Source organism: Aspergillus multicolor, assembly GCF_047715735.1.
Source record: "Aspergillus multicolor strain CBS 133.54 unplaced genomic scaffold BDW74scaffold_31, whole genome shotgun sequence".
In the NCBI taxonomy this organism is placed as follows: Eukaryota; Fungi; Ascomycota; class Eurotiomycetes; order Eurotiales; family Aspergillaceae; genus Aspergillus; species Aspergillus multicolor.
In genome coordinates, this window is record NW_027395982.1 from 250105 (window position 1) to 265345 (window position 15241).

Consider the following 15241-nt stretch of genomic DNA (forward strand, 5'->3'; position numbering starts at 1 on the left):
CATTTCCTCGCCCTCATTGGATGCTAGATGGGAGCTTCTTCCGTAGAAGAGCTAGCAGCTGTGAAACATTTGCGGTTTTGACTTCACGTCACCATACAAGCACCAGTAAGACCCTCTGCGGATAATGCCAATGAACCAATAGAGTCTATGATGAAGTAGACGCTGCTCGCTATGTAACAAGTGAATATGTACACATACATGTTGATCAGATCAAAATTATACACTCAGAAATTTCGGTAGATAACCAAACCAAGGCAGACTACACTACCTCCTTCCCCTCGCCCATCTTAGCAGAGCGCGCCCTGGCTTGCGCCTCCATAATCTCCTTCCTGGCGCGCTCCTGCTCCGCCAGTCCGGTTTTAGCTACCGTATGCGTCTTGCTCAGTTCAACGGGTCTCACAAAGACACTAACGATCAGACCGACGCCAGCCATAGCGGTATAGAAGATCCAGATGCGAGACAGGGAGAAGGTGAACGCAGATAGAACAACGCTCTTTTGGTCCTCAGGCAGCGAGCGAATAAGGTCATGGTTGTTGGAGGCAAAGGAGTTCTGCAGTGACTTTGCCAGGTCGGGGCCCACTGCCGCCGCGATGGTAGGAGTCTTGCCGACAAGCGTGTTTTGGTAGATAACGGTGCCAATGACAATGGAGATGGCTGCGGACACTTGGCGGAGGAAGGAGAACGTTGAGGTCCCCGCTGCCATGTCGGAGGGATGGATGTTGGCTTGAAGAGCGACGAGGGGCGCTTGGAAGAGAGGACCCGTTCCGATCCCACCGATTAATTGGTAGATTATGATGCGAGGCCAGCTGGCGTAGGGCTTTAGGTCAATGAACAAGCCGTAGCCTAGCGTTAGGAAGACAAAGGCGGCAACGATGAGTTCACGGTAACGGCCGGTCTTTTTGATGAGGACACCGGTTATGATGGAGAGGATAGACAAAGAGAGGACCTGGGGGAGGACGTAGACACCGCTAAGAATGGGGGAGACGAGAAGGACGGATTGGAAGTAAAACGGCAGGTAGTAAGAGCCGCCCATGAAGACGAGGGAGTGCAGGAAGCAGATGAAGAGGACGAGAACGTTGTGCCAGTTGCTGAAGAGGCGGATAGGAATAACGGGGTATCGTGCGATCTTCCATTCGTAGAGCATGGCGAGCACGTATGTAACAACGCCAAAGATGATGAGACAGAGAACAGTTGCCGAGTCCCAAGGGTAGTCCACGCCGCCGAACTGGAGGCCGAATAGGAACATGAGAGTAGCGCCGACGATAAGAAGAGTGCCGGTCCAGTCGATGGCCTTGAGACCGGCGACTAAGGGAGTTTTTGGTGACTCAACCTTGAGGAAGAAGAACAAGACGAAAAATGAGAAGCCACCAATCGGTACTACAAAGGTCAGTTTTAGTCCAGATAGAGCGGGCAACACATAGAGCATACAGTTGAGGTAAAAACACCAACGCCAGGTAACACTGGTGGTAAAGGCGCCTCCAACAAGAGGGCCCAGAGCGCCTGCGATAGCCCAAGTAGTTCCAAAAAGCGCATAATACATCGGCCGTTCTCTGCAGACAATCAGTACATAATTCTAAGAGGCAGGGTATTGTCCCACTCACCGAACGCTGAAGAGATCAGAAACAGAGATATTCGCTAACGTGATAATTCCACCAGCTCCGGCACCTTGGATTGCTCTACCAGCCAAAACCATGGGCAAATTGATGGACAGCGCACAGATCAGACTACCGATGAGGAATCCAGCGTTGGCGAGGAGAAGAATGGGTTTTCTGCCCCAGATATCACTCACTTTGCCCCAAAGCGGGACAAAGGCTGCGTTGGTCAGGGAGAACGACGAAGCCATCCACGAATATCCACTCTCAGATGCATTGAAATCGGCAGCCATCGTCGGTAGGGCTGTAGAGATAATGGTCTGTCGAGTACCGTTAGTACATGGCATGGTGGAGAAGGCACTATGAGGACCATACCATATCCAAAGCTGCAAGAAACAGGACAAGCTATTGATCCTCGAGTCAATTAGCGAACCACCCAAGTAGTATCCAACCAGGCACGAGAGAACATACGCAGAGAGCGCCCATAACCACCGCGATCTTCTTCTTCCCTAATCTCTGCGCCTGAGACGGAACCCGGTCCAGCGCGTTCCCAGTCTCCGTATCGGGTGCTGCATCCGCATCGTCGCCGGCATGTAAGTCTTCATTCTCTGGCGAGGAAGAAGGACGCCTGGCGCCCTCCGATGACTCGTCGGCATGCGCTCCGTTGGCGGCTGAGGCCTTCTCTGCTGTCATGACCTTGTCGACTGCATCCTGAGGATATTTCTCCTGTTCGGATGATATCTCAGGCGCCGCCATGTTTCCAGCGGAGGGTAATCGAGGGTTGGGCAAAAAATATCGAGGAAGAGGCGAACAGAGGATGACTGGGTCTGGGGTAAAAAGTAGGACTTGGCTTCCGCGGGTCTTGCCGACGGTCTAGATCAGTCACGCAAACAAGATGTTAGCTAGATGGAAGAGATTCAGCATGCATCGCCGTAGGTTTGATATATGTTGCGGCCGTAGCTGAGAGATTGTAGGCAAGCTTCGGCCGACGACGGCCGTACAACAGAGGCATAAAATTTTATAGGAGGCGGGGACCCCCGACCCCGATATGTTCGCGCTAGGCAGAACCAAGGACACACGGCCGTCTTTTCCGAGGCCGAGACTATCGCGATGGAGAGTGGAGATGGAAGTTCAGGTTCCAGGTGCAGATGATGTAGCAGTCATAATGCAGGATTTGCTGTGCTGAACTGTTGATTCAATCGGACACATGTCTAGAATACAATAGCTCCGAGGTGACACACGAGGGAGAAAAAGAAAGACATTGTACAGATCATTGCCTGTTTAGGAAGGTATGCTTCTTCGCGTCTTCTTTACCGGTTCTATGGCAGCTGACAGCGGAACTGTAGCCGGGGTATAGATAATTATACTACTCGCAATAATAAACATGAGGGCCATGTACGCAGAGACAGCTCCAAAACCACCTAGCATTTTGAGCTGCGCCACCATTCTTTAATCCTGTAACTGAAGTATCTCTGCAGGGACAGATGTTAGACGAAACCCACGACTAGAACGTAGAATAGCAGACTTACCCGTCAGAAACTCCTCGAAGCTGACCGTGATATACCCATCACGATCATCATCATACTGTTTAAACACATCCGTCATGCGCCGAAGGCTAATGCATGCCTGGACAAACAAATCGAAACTCATTCCCGACGACTGAGGCCCGCTGCCAACCCTCCGCCCCTTGTTCTCGAATGTGCTAAAGAGCACCGTCACAAAAGGCTGGCTGAGACGGTATCCAAACGTGACCAGCGCGTTCTCAAACTCCCGCAGACTGATGCGCCCACTGCGGTCTTCGTCAAACCTGTCGAATAGATCCCTCCAAGCCGCTAAATACCGCCACAATGACACAAACTCGTCGTACGAGATCGACCCGCTCTTATTCCGGTCGAACATGTTAATCATCGTCTTCACCGTCTTGGGGTGGAATGCGGAAAAGTCGCCGTTAACGAGCGCAGAGCCCAGCTCCTGCTCGGTAAGCGCCCCGGAATGCGACGAGTTGGCGGCGCGAAACAGATTGAATAACTGCTCGTCGTTGGGAAGGCCTAACGGCTGCGGGGTTGGCGGCGGACGTGACGCGGGTGGAGGGCGGTTGCGCACTGGTTGAGATGGAGGCGGTCCATGGCCGTAATTCTGAGGTGGAGGAGAGGGATGGAGGAGGGCGTTTGGACGCTGCTGGTTCTGAGGGACATTGGGGAGAGGTCGATCTAGGGCTGCCCGCGGGGGCGCAGCGTGCCGATGATGGGGGTTTGGAGAAAAAGAATGAGGGCCACCCGGCGAAATAACTTGCGGTCTATGTTGTTGAGCTCTGTTTCCAGGCTTTGACTGCATAGCACCAATCATCTGCGCTGCCTAAGTATGAATCGTCAGCGGCGGCGCGTAGGTAGGCTAAGTTGCCATCGCAAACTGGCCCGGCGTACCTGTTCAGGCTCCGCATGTCTGATACGAGTCGCTCATATTAGTTTACCATCTTCTCAAGACTTCTAGATTCAGGAACTGTACTCACGCTGGAAGCGCATCTGGATTGTAAGCCTTGTTGTAGGCCATGGTCGCGGTGGCTGACGTAGTGCGGGCGCAATTTAGATAGAGGGGTCGGCTTCAACTTCAGGGAGAAGGGAATAAAGCAGAGGCCCTTTCAATCGGGGAGGGGAAGCATAGTCTTTAAGGAGAGAGGCGAAAGAGCAAACAAAATTTTGGCCTGAAGCGAAATAAGGAGTTAGGCTCGCTCCATTCTTCTTTCAGAGCGATGCTGTTGTCATGACCGGGCGGAGACGTGGGTCGAAGCCCGGGGATTAACCAGGCGCCAAGAGACTGTGCCCAGAGTCCTGACGGCGCTTCTTTGATGAATACGAGGGATATAGTCAGATCTCAGCCTTGTAGATACTAGCATCGTCATTGACTGCAGTGGCATACTATTTGTTCGTTGTCTGCTCAAAGATTGACTCCAGAAAACTCATTTGGCGTGCGAACTTCTCTGCCTAACTTCGCACGATGACGATCCATATTCCGAGGTTTCTCCATATATCTCTGGAGTATACGGCGCACTACGTACAAGACGGCGCAATATTTATAGCATCTAACATAAGCTATGGGCCGCGATAGCGCTTATGGGCATATGACGCCGAGTATCACTAGTCAGCCAACTAAGCTTACTCGCTCGAGGTCCACCGTTCGGTAGCAGACCAGATATATATTCGGAACTAGTATGTATCAACCTCCGCGTCCAGGTCAAGCGAACCATCAAAATCTGATTGCTGCTTAAGAACAGCAACGATTTCCTTCCAAGATTTTGCCTGGAACTGCTTTCCTTCCACCCCAGTTGTCAGAGCAGTTGATTCACTGCGCCAGGGTTAGCCTTTTCTTGAACGAGGACAACAAACTTACTCCAGATACCCGTCACTTCGCCAGCATCTCCCGTGGGATTCTAAGCCCTGGTATGTTCCACTGACTAGTGATCGGCTTCCTTGCTCTGCTGTGCGAGCAAAAAGCTTATACACTACCCAGACAAACAACCGGTGGTGGAACTTAGTGTACTGTCGCCCAAGTGAAGAGACGCAAAGCCCCGGACTGACGGTGTTGACAATCACCGGGACTATTCCATTCTCATTGCGCAGACGCTCGGCTACCGTCTTAAGGATATACTCCAGAAGAAGCTTTGATATGCCGTACTGTTTTGGGCCGCTGAACCGCCGTTCGTCATTGAGGTACTCTAGCAAAGGCCCGCCCGTCCGGAGACTCTTTGCTTGGACACGGACGAACTGCTGGCTCGAGACAACGGTCAAATGAGTTGGGCTCGAGTCTGTCGAGCAACTCCGCAGCTTCGGCAGTAGCAGGAGCGCTAGTAGAGAAGTAGACAGTGTGTTGACCTGCAACGTCTCTTCCCATCCCTCTTTCGACGCAGTGAACTCCCGATTCCAAAGGCCCGCATTCAGAAGCGCAACATCCAGGTGCTTTAGCTTCTCGGCACGGGCTGCAAAGTCCTTTACGCTCTGGAAGCTGTTCATTTCCAGTTCCCATACCTGTACGACGCCAGGTCTGTTTGTGCGTTGCTCAAGCTCTCTTTTGGTGGCTTCACCGCGCTGTAGGCTTCGGCTGCCGATGATCAATGACTCAACCCCCAAGTTCAGCAGCTTGATGGCGGCTTCGAATCCAAGCCCCGCTGTTGCACCAGTTAAGACGACGGTCTTCCCCGCGAATGAGACCCTTGGGTCTGTCGGCGGGTTGAACTGAGTCCTGATGAGTCGTATTAAGCCCGCCATTGTGTGCTATCCTGGGAAAGCAATACCGTATAGCGAGGACCTCGAAGACTTAGGCAATGAGCTTTCGCTGCTCGAATCTCTTCGGAAATTGGTGTATGAGACTCGCCGGCATGCCGTGGAGAATAATCAAGATGGAACGCCTGGCACTTGTAGTTAGCCGATATGCTAGACCCGCTTCGCACTCCCGCGGGTGCCCGCTCCGAGCTCTGTGCCTGGAAACAGCTCCCAAAAGAGCTCAGAAATACGGATACGATGGCTAGGTCGAATCCGAAGGTTTGACTGGCGCTTGATGACTTGCAGAGCAGGATTGGCTTCGGGAGAACGTGGCTCTTTCACCCTGACTGGCTCAAGGTCAACAGCTCAGCATAGCGCAGTCAAGTCCGACATCAATTTAATAGGAGAAAGGGTGATAGAAGCTCGGACCTGACGATGCGGAGTTAAGCTTAAATTTGGCCTCAGGCATCAGAGCTCATTGCAAACACATCAAACACTGATGTGATTTGTGTACCACCTTTCATCACTGGTGGACTTGATGGCGAACTGTATGTCCCAATCTGTATATATTGTAAGTTCGCGGGTCTACATTTGCCTTCCGGTCTTTTTTATTCGAACAGAATAAGCTGATATTGAGAAGGAATGAACCGAGCTAATGCTACCCTGAAACTTGGCAAAATCTGCTATCTACTCTGCACCTTATACATCTCCCAAGTCTGATCCTGACTCATTTTTGAAAATCCTAATATTTTACACCTACGAAAGGCTTCAAGGGCCCATTATAGCCTAAAGTGGACGGGACAAGTATGGCAGCGCAAAGCCAAGAAAGTCAAGCGCCGACAGATGGCCGAACATGGCGGCAGTATTTCCCAAAGGGTGATCTGTGGGTGTTTGGTTATGGGTGAGCCCACTGTCCAGCATTATCCGATTTAACCGAGGTTGAATATGAAGCTAACTAGTCTAAAGGAGTTTGATCTGGAAGCCACCGCCCCATTATGGTATGCCCTAGACTCTAGCTATCGGCTAGGTGCATAATGTGGTCCCAGGTATGGGTTTGCTAATGGGAATAACCGTAGATCAACGAGTACCGGGGTATATCGAAGGATACGTGCGCCGGTTCTGGCAGGTTTGTCGATTGTTTCCCTAGATCTCTTGTATAGAGCTGACATACAACATCTAGGCCAGGTAAGCAAGCGAGCCTCTGTTGGCCCTCTCACAGCGAAGGTGGACGGACTATATTTAATGAACTCGCCACTCCCAGTACCGACCACAGAGGAACCCCCGAGAGGCCCGGCCGCGTGGTGACGGTGATCGAACGCAACTTCTGGGAGACCTTGGATGACCCCGTACGCTTTAGCCCTCATGCTCCCTTTAAAACCCAACTAACACCCTGAGCAGTTGTCCCACCTGGAGAGCGCAACGACCCGCGTCTGGGGCGCCGCATACCACATCCCGGCCTCCCATGCGGAGGAAGTGCACGACTACCTCGACGTCCGAGAAATAGATGGCTACAGCGTGCACTATACGCCTTTCCATCCTGTCACGACCAATGCCACCGGTACCGCCACAAGCACGGACCAGGCACCATCAACAACACCAATAACATGTATGGTTTATATCGGCCAACCGAGCAATCCGCAATTCCTGCGTGACCCGGCTCGGCGCGAGCCGCAGGACGTCGCGGAGGTCATTTCCAGGGGCGTCGGACAGAGTGGGAAGAACACGGAGTATCTGTATCTGTTGGAGAAGGCGCTCGAGGGGATTGGACTGGGAACGGCGGACGAGCATGTGACGGATTTGGTGAAGAGGGTCAGGGTTGTTGAGGGATTGGGCGAGGCCGGGAAGGAGGAGGCCAAGGCCGAGAGGGATGTTAAAGTTGCACTCGAGGCCGCTGAGGCGAGCGGTGGTGTAGAGGAAGGAGAGAGGGGCTTAGCGGAGTAGAGGGTATGGATAGACCAGCTATTTAGACTTGATAAACGCTAGATTGGATCGAGGACCGTCTTCCTGAGTTCTTGAATCGTGTCATGTTCTCGGACTCGATACTTAAATTGAGTGATGATGATAGTATAAGTGAATGTTGCCGCTTATGAAGAGGGTCGTCTGAGGCTCCAAGCCGGTCGGTTGAACATGTCGATTGGAGAGTGAGTTCCCACGGCAGTGATACTTGCGACGTGGTTGTGTGACTGTAAAGGTAGTGGAAATTCCGAATGGTACACACTGTGCGAGTGTCGGAAGATGGGTAACAGGACTAGGTTCATTGTGTAATAGTCGGAACCGGGATGAAGCCGAAAGGACGGTGCGTGGCCCCTAGGCCTAGGAGGAAATCTGTGGTGAGTCTCTACTCTCTTTACTCATGCATAGATCTCCGTATGGGATGCCAGATTAGATGTCAACCACTAGCTGAAGCACACCAAATTCAAAATAAAGCAACGCAAGCATTCATATCGACCAAAGGATCATGAGGATCAGCAATCATTATCTTTCCAAGCGTCATCAACCATCAAAACTGGGCGTCATCGATCGTGTCATTTGTCGGCAGCCTGTATGGAGGGGAACTGATTCTTAAGGCACAGAATGTTCGGGCTCAAACATATCAAGATTGGTTGCGCCAGCCTGGAGATAACTCTATATTAATCGGAGCACGTGGGAAGGACGAATATGCCATGGAGAGATAGGGTAACGTACCACCGGAACCACCACCACGGTAAGCTGGTCCGTCGGCAGGGCTGTTGTAACCTCCGCGACCTTGGAAACCGCCGCCGCCATTGCGGGGATTAGGCCGTTCGGAAGCTTTGTCCACGCGAATAATACGACCGTCAAATCTAATTGAATCAGTATAGAGCTTTGATAGACAGATATTTTAGGCAGGCACGTACTCTTGGTTGTTCATGGCGTCCATGGCAGCATCTGCTTCGGGCTCGCTGGCAAAACGCACAAAGCCGAAGCCACGGCTACGGTTGGTGTCGCGGTCCTTGACAACGACCTACTGACTGTGAGTCCTGGCTCGCGAGGGGGTACGAGTTTGGCGGAGAAACACGTACAGCTTCCTCGATGGCGCCGTATTTGGAGAAACCTTCACGAAGAACGTCATCGGTAGTGTGCCATGCGAGGCCGCTAGTTAGGTGGTTTTGTCAGTTGGGGGTAATCGATCCGACGAGAAAGCAAGAGTCATTGTGAGATTGGTGGTGACCATAAGAGACGGTTAGACAGACCCAATGAATAGCTTGGACATCTTAACGTCCCGCTGAGTGGATTAGGCTGTCAGTGGGCTGGGAGTAAATCAAGAGTTCAATAGTTGCAATCGCAGAAGGTCTGGAAAGCAACAAAGTTTAAGACGACGGAAAGCGAGAGCAGCAGATCAGGCCGTGAGGAGAAGATGGAAGAAGGAAGACGGACTCCGGAGGGGAGAAGAATTTAGTCGAGATTCAAGAGGGGTGGCACTAGCAGGACTGGGGAGGGACGGAGTGAATGTCGCTCGCTTCACTCGTTGGAGGCTGAGTATTATTATTCCTCTTTTTCACAGAAAAAAATAAATTACCCCAATAATTACAGCCACCCCTGTTTGTGGGTTGAACACAGGAGATTAGGTTACTTGTCTGCACTGCAGTGTCAATCTGCAGCTCTGCACAGCAATCGAACCCCCTCGAGGATTGAGGCGAAAAAGGCAGGACCGGGAAGCGTAAGACGAAAGCACCGGCCACCTAGCGAAGCGGGGGAGAGATTGGCGGCACAGCAGCGCGAATGCAGTGATGGGATGCAGAGATAACCAAATGGCACCTGGAGTCGTACACAGACCACCAATGATCGGCACGCATCCCGCCCAGGTGCTCTTTGTGCACTTTGTGGTCTTTTTGCCAGCTCGCCACAGCCATCCCAGCGAATCGGACGAGGACGCCATGAGGAATCCGTAGTACTCCGTAAGGCGACGGTCGAGATAGCGGGGTTGGCAGCTATCCCTCTTTCCTCTTCGGAGCTCGCTTTCCCTCGGCTGGTCAGAAGTGGCGCCGACTAGTAACGACTAAGCCTGTACATGCAGAGCCAGTCAGTTTGGCCCGCGATCCAGCTGCAAACTTTATGCCGAATGGACGCATTATTGATGTCTAGACCCTGTCGGCGGACTGGGGGCTAGACCAGACGGCGATGTGCAGCGCTACTCTGGGTTTTGATCCTGATGCTATATAGTCCAGCCCTATTCTTGGTGTCAGATACTTCGTAGATTAACATTGATGTACACGACGAAATCATGATAGAAGCAGTGCTCATTCCAGCCCTCATTAACTAGGAGAAATGTCTACGAACTCGGACAGAATGCTCAATCGGTGTTCCCAGCTGGCTGCTGAGGTGCAATGTTACTACAACTGGCTTCTCACTTCCGGGTCGTCCGCCTCCCACCCTCTCTCTTCATCCGTCATGCCCCCTTGAACCACCGATCCTGCTTTCATTCTTCGTTACTCATCAATCACCATGTTTTGTCGGAACATGGACGATGCTAGCAGGAACCTGATCCTCGAGCTCCTGGAACAGGATGCCTTGGAAGAGTCCAAACGACACAAAGGCAAACGGAGGGCAGGCGTGTTTACAAACGGGGAGCTCACGATCAAAGACTGGTCTGATCAGCTCCACCAGTCTTCCACTGTGATTCAAGATCATAAGATGGCCCTAAGTATTGCGAAAGCTGTATTTGAAGATGGAGTCGCTCTCACTCTCGCAGCCCAGGAAGAAAATAGAGCATTTACAGATCGAAGACTGGCCTTTGAGCTTGCTGGGGAGCAGCCACCGGTAGACAGAGAGCCCTCGGCCCACGAACAACCCCTGAAGCTCGTTGATACTGCGTTCTCCGAAGCAGTCGCTTCCCAGCTCGACGAAAAAGACGAGACACTCCTAGAATACCGCCCCAACTAAAGACGATGCATGGCGGAAAGCTCCAAGACCGCTGCAAATCGTACCGTTACTGAGGTGCAATCAGAATGCGTCGTTTTTCTTACCACATACCCTGCTTGGGAGATGGTGCAGGGACAGTGCGCCCACTTATACTGCAAAGACTGCATGACTCGCTTGGTCAACGACGCCCTCGCAGACCAGTCGCTATTTCCTCCGCAGTGCTGTCGTCTGCCAATACCGCCGTACGCTCTGAGGAAGCATCTGGGTGCTGAGCTCTTCAGAAGATTTGAAGAGAAGGAAATCGAGAACAAGGACCCATTCCGAACCTACTGCTTCAATTCGCAATGTTCGAAGTATATCCAACCCACTTGTGTGAAAGGATACGTCGGCAGTTGCCAAACCTGCCTGGCAGAGACATGCACCTTGTGCAAGCGAGCTGCCCATGAAGGCCCATGCATTGACGAGCTTGACAAAGTACTGAGGCTTGCAGAGCAGCACGGATGGCAGCGATGCCGACAGTGTCATCACCTCATCGAATTGGCCACTGGTCGCAATCATATCACGTATGAAATCAGGAAGCACCCCTATGCCATATACTAACATCAGTCTATCACCAGGTGTCGCTGCCGATACGAATTCTGTTATGTCTGCCTGGTGAAGTGGAAGCAATGCCGCTGCGCTAACTGGGATGAGAACCGACTATACGATAGGGCCCAGGTGGTTGCTGCTCGTAGCGCCCAGCGTCCGGCTGAACCGCAGCAGGCCCAGGCCGCTCAGGAACAGCAGGCTCAGCAACAGCAGCCCGGGCCATGGCAAGTTCCTGCACGGCAAGACGTGGAACGTGTGGCTGCAAGTATCTGAGACATGGATTACTGTTATCACATGGGACGTTGGTATCGTGTCGAAGCCGAGTATGATGCGTATCTTGAGTGTGATATGTGTGGTGATGAACTTCCGAAATTCATATTAGAATGCTAGGACTGCGATCTACGGGCGTGCGCACGCTGCAAGAACAATCGCCTGTGATAGTGCTATGATGCTCCTACGAATATTAGTAGTTGCACTAACGACGGGGGGACGGCTGATGAAGGACTACTAAGGCAATGCGATTTATGTGTATGAGTATCGGAATTTGTAGGAGATTTCCAGTGACAGAGAATCTTCTTAGCAAGTGTTATTGAGTGTTTTCCGTGCATTTGTCTTACCAACTATAATGATCACAGGCGTGGTGTTGCTTGCTATGAGCGCATGCCTCCTTCCCACTTCCCGATTTAGATCATGCTTCCTCGCATCCAAACAACAACACTAACCCATGTCAACTCATAATGAACCCGGGACTTGAGTCTCAAACAAACTCGCTTGATATCTAATTTAGTGTATTCGACTGAATGGGTGTCGCAGACCAGAAACGTTTCTTGAGCTGGTTGTCGCAACTGGATGAGGCAGAGCCGGTAATCCCGCCAGGAGATAATCAGCCTTCCGCAAGATTCATCTTTGAAGGTATGCACTTTGAGCTGAGCTGCCCTTCTGCTTTTGTGAGCATCTTTCACTCACTTGCCAGGTGTCCCGATAGAAAAACAGACCTTGGACACGGGCCTCACTTCTCGGAAACGGCCACCACAAGCGCAAGACTTGCCACAAAGCCGCCTTGGACTTGAAGACTTTGAGCAACCGCATATACCTACTAGACCTACAACAAAAGGAACAGGTTCCGGGATCTCGAGGATTGAGAGAAACGGATATGGACGCCTCCCCCGGGCGAAGACCAAGGAGGACCGGTACGAATACAAAAGCAAGAGCTCGCGAGTGAAGAGTGATCGAGGCGCAACTGCGCAGAGAAAGCAGTCGTCAAGGCAGAAGAGGAAACATACCATAAACGAAGACTTCCGTGCTTCTAATGTGCTGCTAACCCGCTTGACGGTACCGTGTCTAGACTGAGAAGGAGGATCAGGATCATGCTAACCATACCTCTAGCTTCAGTCTGCCACGAACATGGGCATATTCAATAAAGGAAGACGATCATCCCCAGTCAAGACTCGAGGTAAGCAGATCAACACTCATACTGCAGAAGCGTCTGTGCTGATTGTTTGTGTCTTATAGTGCTCGACCAAGGCTTCTCTGAAACGAACTTCTTAAGCAAAATGCCCGCCCACGAACAAACAAGTCTGCCACGTCGACAGAAAGACAGCCTCTGGGACTATTTTGGCTTCGGAATTGAAACAGAGAAACCCCTTCAAGGCCCCAGCCGAATAGACTTCGGAATGGCGACGCCCCGTGATAAAGAGAGCTCTCAGCAACAGTTGGACTTGGGTCTGAACGACAATGAGCTATATCACAACGATGATCCCGCTTCTAAAGCAGATACGGCCATTTTACCTTTCAGTCAGAGTTGCTCCCGCGGTAAAGGGCAAAACGCCAGTGAGAGACACATAGTATGCTTACAAGCGGAACAAGCTGCGCGCGACGTTCCCCTGCAGCTTCTGGGCTTTGACTTGTACTCGCCAAACGTCAGCATGAGCATAAGTACAACCAAGAAGTATTGGACACTAGAGGAGCTCAAGGCACTTATGCAACAACGGATATCTGCGTGGGGACAAGAAGATGACGGCAGCACCACGGCGCAGGCTCAAACTCAACGACTGTCACGGAAATGCAAACATACTTCTCCTCCGGGAAATGAAACTGCTAGTACAGAATGGCCGAGACAAAATTTCGCCCGGGGTCGTAGCCAACAGCTGGAAATCAACCCCACCAACAGCGGTACTAATTCTCAAGCCTCAATTCTGCATTCTTTCCCGAATCCAAGACTACGCATCCAGTATTCGCCAGGATCACCGCTAGCCATTCGCCGGAATTCGGGATATAATATGACACATGGCAAGTTTTGGCCTCAGGGCACTTCTCAGAACAAAGGGATAAGCGCATTTGATGACGAAGATACGCTTCTGGTGTCACAAGCGTTTGATGCCGCATACGAGGCAATTATGCAATCAGAAAAGGACGCCTCGCTCGCTCTACCTGTATCTTCACCTAAAAGAAATGAGAGTGTAGGCAACAATCAACCAAATCCTAATCAAGGGCTACAGGCTGCCTGGGAGTGGGGCTTGGAGGACGCGATCTTGGACCCCTCCCATGTTGAACCGGATATGCTTTCCCCGTACAAGGGTGACCATTATAGAGCGTCTGATGCCACCTGGACCAGAGATCCCAGACAACAATCTTCATATCTCAATGAATTATGTATCGACCGGACAGTTCCTCGTTCCATAGACGAGAACTTTACTTGGAGAGCTCCTGAGATCATTGGTACGGAAACAGAGAGTCTGGACCTTGGCCCACTGGAGAACTTTTGGCGACAGAACAAGCTGTATTGATATTGACTTGGAGAAAGTCTTCGTATGAGGTGGCTCTGTGCGTCGTATACATAAGGCAGAGAACACAATGGTTAGCAGATTGTATAGAGAAGCATATCATAACGATTTCATGGGCACGTCTCATAGATTCTAGGTAAGCCCTCCCTCGCTCTATCATTACCCATGGATGAGCCTTGCTAACGGTTTTTCTTTAAGGAGATCCATATCAAGAAGTTACTCAGTGAAGGGTTCCAAAACTGCTTACCAGGCTATCATTGGAATAAACGAGAACCGAGCCCATGAAAATGCAGTCAAATGTGAAAGCAGCGACTTGCTCGCCAATGACCCCGGCATATTGAGATCTGCATTACAAGACGCTGACATCGCCTCTTGACGCATTGACTCCGAGCACTAGCGAATAAAACGCTCTGCTCTTCGAGGGACATCGTACCATCAAGAAGATGCCCATTGGAGCCGATGCATCCTCGACCCAAGCGAACGGTAGGCTAATGCAGCGCACTGGCTCAAAAAGTAGATGGCTTACATTGCATGTTTGCTTTTGATCATTTGCCCTGGGTCGAACTTCGCGATATTTTGATTCCATATCTCGATTGGGAAATACATCAGTGTACAGAGTATTGAGTCTTAGAGATGTAATCCATTAGAGACGGCTTTCGACTTCGTATGCTATGGCTGGTTCAGAGCCAGCTCTATTCTTCCTTTCAATAACATGCAAATCATAACTCTCACCCTCTGGAGGTCTGTCCCGAGTACCAGGTTGTCGGGACGGTGCCTGCAACATTCTTGACAGCCCGCTCCTTCCTGCAGCAGCTGAAACAGCCCTCTGCCTCTGCTTGCATTGAGCACATTATCAAATCACCCCACTCTTCCCACCAAATCACCGCAAGCCGGAACCGTAGAGCAGGGATTGCCCGATTGTCTATTGCCGCTGCAACGGACAGGCACCGGTTGTACTTTATTATCGTACCCTGCTCAGTTGGTGGAGACAGACAACAGCAAGCTCAGTCACCTGCATTCTGCTGCTACCGGTGCCGGTGTAGGTGTAGGCCAGAACTCCCACTAGGAGACGACACATAAAGGAGCACTGCTGACCGTCTGCTGCAGTGCCATTCACTCATTTATCTCACTTCATTCGGTC

At 51.4% G+C, this 15241-nt stretch overlaps 8 protein-coding genes across 8 annotated transcripts; 4 read left to right on the top strand and 4 right to left on the bottom strand.

Annotated features, from left to right (window-relative positions):
• BDW74DRAFT_85814 (MDR family MFS transporter) lies at nucleotides 1-2494 on the bottom strand. The gene is made up of 5 exons (XM_073733902.1): nucleotides 2064-2494; nucleotides 1968-1997; nucleotides 1602-1912; nucleotides 1429-1550; nucleotides 1-1377 (listed from the first exon to the last, which is right to left on the bottom strand). The coding sequence occupies exons 1-5, from the start codon at nucleotides 2346-2348 to the stop codon at nucleotides 260-262; spliced, it is 1866 nt and encodes a 621-aa protein (XP_073580077.1). The 5' UTR covers nucleotides 2349-2494; the 3' UTR covers nucleotides 1-259.
• Nucleotides 2495-2849: 355 nt separating this feature from the next.
• BDW74DRAFT_160308 (uncharacterized protein) lies at nucleotides 2850-4425 on the bottom strand. Its single transcript, XM_073725598.1, has 4 exons — nucleotides 4102-4425; nucleotides 4016-4034; nucleotides 3122-3947; nucleotides 2850-3064 (listed from the first exon to the last, which is right to left on the bottom strand). The coding sequence occupies exons 1-4, from the start codon at nucleotides 4140-4142 to the stop codon at nucleotides 3042-3044; spliced, it is 909 nt and encodes a 302-aa protein (XP_073580078.1). The 5' UTR covers nucleotides 4143-4425; the 3' UTR covers nucleotides 2850-3041.
• Nucleotides 4426-4489: 64 nt separating this feature from the next.
• Nucleotides 4490-6239, bottom strand: BDW74DRAFT_160309 (putative short-chain dehydrogenase/reductase family protein). Its single transcript, XM_073725599.1, has 2 exons — nucleotides 4980-6239; nucleotides 4490-4934 (listed from the first exon to the last, which is right to left on the bottom strand). The coding sequence occupies exons 1-2, from the start codon at nucleotides 5852-5854 to the stop codon at nucleotides 4796-4798; spliced, it is 1014 nt and encodes a 337-aa protein (XP_073580079.1). The 5' UTR covers nucleotides 5855-6239; the 3' UTR covers nucleotides 4490-4795.
• A 202-nt stretch (nucleotides 6240-6441) lies between these two features.
• Nucleotides 6442-7958, top strand: BDW74DRAFT_85871 (gamma-glutamylcyclotransferase). The gene is made up of 6 exons (XM_073733905.1): nucleotides 6442-6749; nucleotides 6815-6846; nucleotides 6925-6974; nucleotides 7029-7033; nucleotides 7110-7194; nucleotides 7247-7958. The coding sequence occupies exons 1-6, from the start codon at nucleotides 6655-6657 to the stop codon at nucleotides 7787-7789; spliced, it is 810 nt and encodes a 269-aa protein (XP_073580080.1). The 5' UTR covers nucleotides 6442-6654; the 3' UTR covers nucleotides 7790-7958.
• Nucleotides 7959-8273: 315 nt separating this feature from the next.
• BDW74DRAFT_85851 (RNA recognition motif domain-containing protein) lies at nucleotides 8274-9255 on the bottom strand. The gene is made up of 5 exons (XM_073733904.1): nucleotides 9061-9255; nucleotides 8890-8962; nucleotides 8725-8831; nucleotides 8534-8670; nucleotides 8274-8461 (listed from the first exon to the last, which is right to left on the bottom strand). The coding sequence occupies exons 1-5, from the start codon at nucleotides 9078-9080 to the stop codon at nucleotides 8442-8444; spliced, it is 357 nt and encodes a 118-aa protein (XP_073580081.1). The 5' UTR covers nucleotides 9081-9255; the 3' UTR covers nucleotides 8274-8441.
• A 1057-nt stretch (nucleotides 9256-10312) lies between these two features.
• BDW74DRAFT_181926 (uncharacterized protein) lies at nucleotides 10313-10750 on the top strand (the record flags this gene model as incomplete). The annotated part of the gene is made up of 1 exon (XM_073730130.1): nucleotides 10313-10750. The coding sequence occupies one exon, from the start codon at nucleotides 10313-10315 to the stop codon at nucleotides 10748-10750; it is 438 nt and encodes a 145-aa protein (XP_073580082.1).
• On the top strand, nucleotides 10630-11675 carry BDW74DRAFT_85892 (BRcat and Rcat domain-containing protein). The gene is made up of 2 exons (XM_073733906.1): nucleotides 10630-11292; nucleotides 11347-11675. The coding sequence occupies exons 1-2, from the start codon at nucleotides 10760-10762 to the stop codon at nucleotides 11588-11590; spliced, it is 777 nt and encodes a 258-aa protein (XP_073580083.1). The 5' UTR covers nucleotides 10630-10759; the 3' UTR covers nucleotides 11591-11675.
• Nucleotides 11676-12117: 442 nt separating this feature from the next.
• BDW74DRAFT_181928 (uncharacterized protein) lies at nucleotides 12118-14103 on the top strand (the record flags this gene model as incomplete). The annotated part of the gene is made up of 4 exons (XM_073730131.1): nucleotides 12118-12229; nucleotides 12291-12649; nucleotides 12704-12770; nucleotides 12830-14103. The coding sequence occupies 4 exons, from the start codon at nucleotides 12118-12120 to the stop codon at nucleotides 14101-14103; spliced, it is 1812 nt and encodes a 603-aa protein (XP_073580084.1).
• Nucleotides 14104-15241: the final 1138 nt, after the last annotated feature.